The sequence below is a fragment of the Pollachius pollachius genome (genome assembly GCF_949987615.1).
Source record: "Pollachius pollachius genome assembly, chromosome: 13".
NCBI lineage: Eukaryota > Metazoa > Chordata > Actinopteri > Gadiformes > Gadidae > Pollachius > Pollachius pollachius.
In genome coordinates, this window is record NC_136946.1 from 4108745 (window position 1) to 4114967 (window position 6223).

Genomic DNA, 6223 nt, shown 5'->3' on the forward strand with positions numbered 1-6223 from the left:
GATCCCAACACTTCAACAAAGCCCAAGCAAGTAAGCAGATGCAACTTGACGTAAAATAAATGTTTTTATTTATTATCTATATGTTCTATCACTTGCTTTGTTAATCGTAGTATTTATTATATATTTAATCTATTATTCTCCATTGTTTTCTAAAAATCTTCTGTTTGTTTGCCGAGTGACGGAAGGTCACGTGATCGTCGGCTCACATCACATGACGGAAACCGAAGTAGGAAGCCCGGAACCTTAAACATACACAAACATTTCTGCCGCACAGAGGAATAATATGCTCCGGGGAATGCTATGAACCGATCTCATATGTATATAACAGTGACTTGACGAACGGGAATCTAACATGGGGATCCTCGCCACCCTGACTCTATTACTACCTGTCCTGCAGGTTTGCTGTGGTGTGAGGTCTCATTTCAACAAAAAGCAGAAGTTGCAGGTAGACTGATTGTTTATTTAACTTTATTTTGCTGTTCTACGTTTTACCCCGCGTTGAAATGACCGTGCATTTACTTCCGTCTTTTTTTTTGTTGTTGACTGTTTGACTTACCCCATTTCAGTCAGCTCAGGTCCATTCGTTTGAACATTTCGTTTCCCTTTCCTTTCTAGTCCCGTTAACATGCCTCTATCATGTCCTGTCCTGTCCTCTAGTCTCCTCCCCTGTTCAGCCCGCTGGTGGTCGAGGAGCAGGTGTTGTGGGTGAGTCAGGAAGCCGCGGAGGTAGACACGTTTCGCATCCCCCTGCTCACCTTCACGCCCAAGGGGAGTCTGCTGGCATTCTGCGAGGCCAGGAAGTTCTCCTACAGCGACATGGAATCCAAGTTCTTCGCCGTGCGGAGATCCGTAGACAAGGGTGGGTCATTATATTACAGTACATTACATTGGATCCAGAGCTCAGATACAGGTTATAGAGGAGCCTTTAGGGACATGTTGCTCAAGGATGCCTGCTGCAGCTAGTCTGTGGACATCACAGTGCTATTACTGCAGGTCACTAGTACACATCAAAGAGTTACTTATTTTTGGTTTGCTACACACCACTTCAATATCTCCACGCAAGATAATGCCATTGATTCTTATTGTGGATGTGGATGTACTGTATGCATATGGGATATTTGTAAAGGGTGCATTTAAACAGCACAAAAGAAGATGGCCGCACAATTATACTTAAGCAGGTAGAGGGTTTTGGTGGGTCACTGAATCTTTACCTTGAACACCACCCTGCCCCCTTGGGTGTCTGCTCTGTAAGCTCTGAGTCACTAATAGCAATTTGCTAAAACCTGATGCAATGCATCTCTCCTTAGTCTAAACAAGGTTAATGTGACTTTCTTCTTCTAAATTTACATTACATTAAAAAGGGTCTACTTAACGACTTCATGCCATTTGAAATGGACATAATATAAGTATATGGTCATAGAAAACTTACTTACCTACTTATATGTATTGAATTTTTTTTAAACTATCTTTACTTTATTTTGTGTCGTTGCTGCTTTGTGTTGAGGAACCAAGCCTAAGAAGTTTACTCTTGAGATAAATGTAACCCTGAAACTGAAGAACTAGACAATTTGACCCACCGCTCGCATTCGGCACGTGACTTGCTAACCTGTTTGTGTCTCCCCCCACCCCCACCCCCACCCCCACTCCCACCCCTGACTACACCCAACCCAGGCTCCACCTGGTCCCCCATGTCCTTCATCCTGGACGATGGCCTGATGGTGGACGGTCTGAACCTTGGCGCGGTGGTGGTGGACGAGAAGGCCCAGTCGGTCATACTGGTGTACACCATCTGCTTCCACCACTACAAGTGCAGCCCTTCCAGTGTGATGATGGTGGAGAGCCTGGACGACGGCCTAACTTGGAGCCGGCCCCGGAACCTCTCCGAGCAGCTGGGGGTGAAGAGCTTCGCCCCTGGGCCCGGGTTCGGCATCCAGGTCAGAAACGGCAACGCTCAAACTTCTTGTGTCTCGGGTCTGAGATCGATGAGAGTTTTATGGCTTCGTGAACTTGTGACATCACACGATTTTTATTGTGAATGTATTTAGGTACGTTCTTTCTGTCTCTCTCTCTCCGGCCGTGTGACATAAGATCAGCTCCTGACTGTTGGAATTCAGCCTTCGTTTTTTGGGTTGAATGAACAAATCGATATGCCTCTGTTTTGCTTCTGTTTTACTGGATTATATGCAGCTGTTGGAATTTGTATGTTCTCAGAGGGTTCATCCTCCCTCACCAAAATACATCCATTTAGTATTGCATTTATCTATTTCTTTATTTTTGTTGTTCTAGGTGAGTGTACTACATACTCAAATGGGTGGGGTGGGTGGGATGTATTTGTTGTCTGAATGTGTATGTAAAAAAAATATATATATTTGGATATATATATAGATATATATATATGGATATCTTAGTTAAAATATATGCTCAGTGTATTTTGTGCCCATCAACATTTCCCCCCCCCAAAAAATATATCCATGTTCGATTAATACACCTGCCAGTGCCCTTGACCTTGGCACCAGGCAGCAGCCCTTGAGTTGGTCTCTGGGCGTTGCCCCGTGGCTGCCCAATGCCCTTGGTGCTGCTTGTGATGGGTTAAACACAGAGATCTCATTCTGTGCATAGTACTTGTACACATGGACCTAGCGAGCTACGAGCTCACCAAGGTCCTGATCTCTGTAACTTTTCTAGAGACGAAAATACAATTATAAACGAAATACAACTGTATACAAAATCAGCGTTTGAGAACTTCTCCGAAGTTCAAAATCGAACTGAAACCCCTGCAACCGAAGCCTCAGCCCCCCAGGATCTCACTATTATTGAAACCCTGGCTTCGGCCCTGCTTGTACATGCGCCATGCCGAATCAAGAATGCCCTTGCGTTAAGGGCATTCTCGATTTGATATTCAGATTATGGTCCCACGTTCACGCAACGCAAGGGGGTGAAGGACCCGTTACGTTCTTGCGAACCCTCCTTGCGTCCACCGCGAGGGCCTGACGTGCGCCTCCCAAAAATTGCAACCTTCCGTCGAGGCGACGCAGCAGCGAGGGCTGTGATTGGTCCGCTCACCAAAACCCGACGCAGAACCGTAAACAGGTTCACGACTGTGATGAAGCGTCGGCGTGTTCCTTGCGCTGCGTCAACGTTGGGACCATGCTCAGCCCTCAACTCCCGGCACCTCTCCTCTCCAGAAGCGCCACGCCCCTCACCAGGACCGGCTGGTGGTGTGCGGTCACGGGACCCTGGAGGGCGACGGGGTTTTCTGCATCCTGAGCGACGACCACGGGAAGACCTGGCGCAACGGCGCCGCGCTGAAGAGCGTCCCCTACAACCAGCCCAAGCAAGCGCTGGACTTCAACCCCGACGAGTGCCAGGTAGGACCGGGCGCTCCCCGGGGTCCTTGGGCCTTTGGAGGCCTGGGGGTCAGGGGTCGGCGGGGGTTGCGTGTCTTTTCATCGGATGGCGTTGGTCTCCCCTGCGGTTTGCAGTGAGGTTCAGAGGGCCTTTGGTAGAAAAAAGCTGGGGTCGTTGTGTTGCACGTCTCACAGCACGTCTTCACAATTAAGACTTGCTTAACTCGTTTTGTCACGACTTTGTTTATCTCATTACATTTTAACTCGGGTCTACCTTGACCTCAGTTTAGCTTATCTTTTCTCTGAGCTCCTCAGCCTCCCTCATCGTCTGTCTCCCGTCCCGGCTAACTCCCTCATCGTTCCTCCCCTCCCCCAGCCCGTGGAGCTGAGCGACGGTAGCATCCTGGTGAACGTGAGGAACCAGAACAAGTACCACTGCAGCTGTCGCATGGTGGTCCGCAGCCTGGACGGAGGGGAGACCCTGCCGGTGGACGAGCTCTTCTTCGACAAGAACCTGATAGACCCCACGGTGGCGGCGGGCTTGCTGGAGAAAGATGGGAGGGTGTACTTCACCAACCCGGCCCACAGTCAGAAGAGTAAATACAACGACCAAAGCCAACATGTTGTTATTATTATATTGCTATATTTGCTTAATGGAGCATGATAGGCTAAATCTCCCACAAGTTGTGACATCCTTGTAGCACCAGAGATTCGCTACGGGACGACGGGGGGGTTAACTCTTGTTAAATGGTTCTGTTGGGTTGTTAGTTAATCCCAGACTAGAAATGCGGGTGTCAGCGGCTCACAGCAGAACTACAGGACAGTAATACTAATAATTCTGAAAAAGGTTAGAAAAATGTGCAAAGATTTATAAAAAAATAAAGATTAATTTCGCTTTTGGTAATTAGTTCCCTATTCATTAATTATTGAGGTTGCTCTTGTGCTTTGATCAACTAGGCAAGTGTAAATGTTAATTCAGCAAACGTTCTCATCTTAAGAAACTTTAATTTAATTTAAGGATGAGGGATCGAACACAGGAACTTTCAGATGGGAGATGAACTCCAAAGCCGTGGCACAATCTTGACCCCTGTGCATCACAGGCCTTTTGATTTCCTCCAACAAACACATAAAACAGAAGGCGTTTCCAGGAGCAGCAGCATGATAATGTGACCGTGTAGTAGATATATGAAGGAGAACATGCCATTACCTCTGTGTCCATCCTGTGCTCTCTCTCCCTCGCCCTAGGGGTGAACCTCACCCTGCGATGGTCGCTGACCAACGGCAAATCCTGGGAGAAGGAGCTGCTCCAGCTATGGCCGGGTCCCAGTGGCTACTCCTGCATGACCACACTGAACGGCAACGTGACGGAGGACAGGAAGTTCATCTTCATCCTCTACGAGCGAGGTCAACGAGACTCTGTGGAGACTGTGGTGTTTGCCAAGGTTCACCTCTACGGGGGTCTCTAGGGGGTCCAGAGGCAGGGAGGATATCCATGGACACAAGTAAGGGAGGGTCGTGAGGATCCAAGCCCTTGTTCTGGACCCGAAAATAAAAATAAATATATTGAAATAAATGTTATCACTCAGATAAAAAAATAAGCGAAATAAAACTATTTTCATTGTTTCAGGAAAATTTTAAATAGTTAAAATACTTTTTTATCAGACGTTCTCACAACCAGAAAAAGCTGTTAGGTATTTGTTTTAATTGTTTGCTTTTTTTGGATTATTTTTTCAAGATTTTATTACTTGCGTGGCAAATTCAAAGTCACAATTATTATTGGTTATCATATTCTGTTGTCACGCATCAAATTTCACATAGGTTGGATGCACAATATGAACACCTATCATGTGATTGTCTTTTCTTAATAACAGATTTGAAGGATGCCTTCATTGAGTTCATAAAAATGGAAGATTGTTGAAGTGATTAATTTGCCGGGAGGAGGGAAAGGGGCAAGTCTGACTGTGAATTGATCGTTATTTTCCATAGGGGGGCTGCGTGCCTGGTTACAAATGGGTTTGTATGTACTCCAAGTCATTCTAGATTTTATCTCAGCCGCTGGTTGATAAGGAAGGAATGGCTTGCTTATGCATATCTGTCTGCGTTTGATTAGTTTGAACTATTTTATTGCAATGAGATGCACTGGAGGCTTATCATTGGAATGTGCATTTGCTAAATCAATTCATTCAGTTCATGACATAATACATTCATGTATGATGATTTGTAGTCTGATTTTGAACTGTTTTTCACTACCATATTTATTTTAATAGTTTTAAAATAAATATGGTTTAGTTTTCTTTCACCTATACAGTTGCTTGTACATATGGGTGGATATCACTTGTTTATAGAATAGGACAACATGCAGGAATGTGTTCACAAACTTCTAAACCCCTGTTTTGTACTTTAAATAAATACAATTAAGAATAATTGTGGAATTACCCCTTCACTCAGTACATCTGTAATGATAGGCCTGTAACAATCTGCCTCTGATCCATTATTAATTGTATGACTTTAAACAGCAAGCTTTGCAGTAGGCCTACCTAATGATGGCATTTTTAATGTGAACAATACAACCTGATTGATAACACAATCGGAAGAAGATGGGAATACAAATGTATCTCAATTCTGTATTTGTAAGCTTTTTTGCTAAGTGCAGGATGCACTTTTGCCATGGTTATAATGTTAACATGCATAATTTAAATTGGAGATGGAAATACACTTTAAATAAATAAAGACTATATTCAAAAGATATGGACAATGTATAATATCAACATCATTCGCAGGCTGCACGTTACAGTGTGCATTTTATTTTTTAAACACCATATATAAACATGATGCACAGTGGTTACTATTTCAACGCATATTGTTTATTGCACATT

At 44.7% G+C, this 6223-nt stretch overlaps 1 protein-coding gene across 1 annotated transcript; it reads left to right on the forward strand.

The window, feature by feature from the left end:
• The first annotated feature begins 221 nt into the window (after positions 1-221).
• neu1 (neuraminidase 1) lies at positions 222-6053 on the forward strand. The gene is made up of 6 exons (XM_079750153.1): positions 222-445; positions 658-859; positions 1672-1934; positions 3186-3368; positions 3724-3943; positions 4593-6053. Exons 1-6 carry the CDS (start codon positions 353-355, stop codon positions 4811-4813), a joined length of 1182 nt encoding a protein of 393 aa, XP_079606279.1. The 5' UTR covers positions 222-352; the 3' UTR covers positions 4814-6053.
• Positions 6054-6223: the final 170 nt, after the last annotated feature.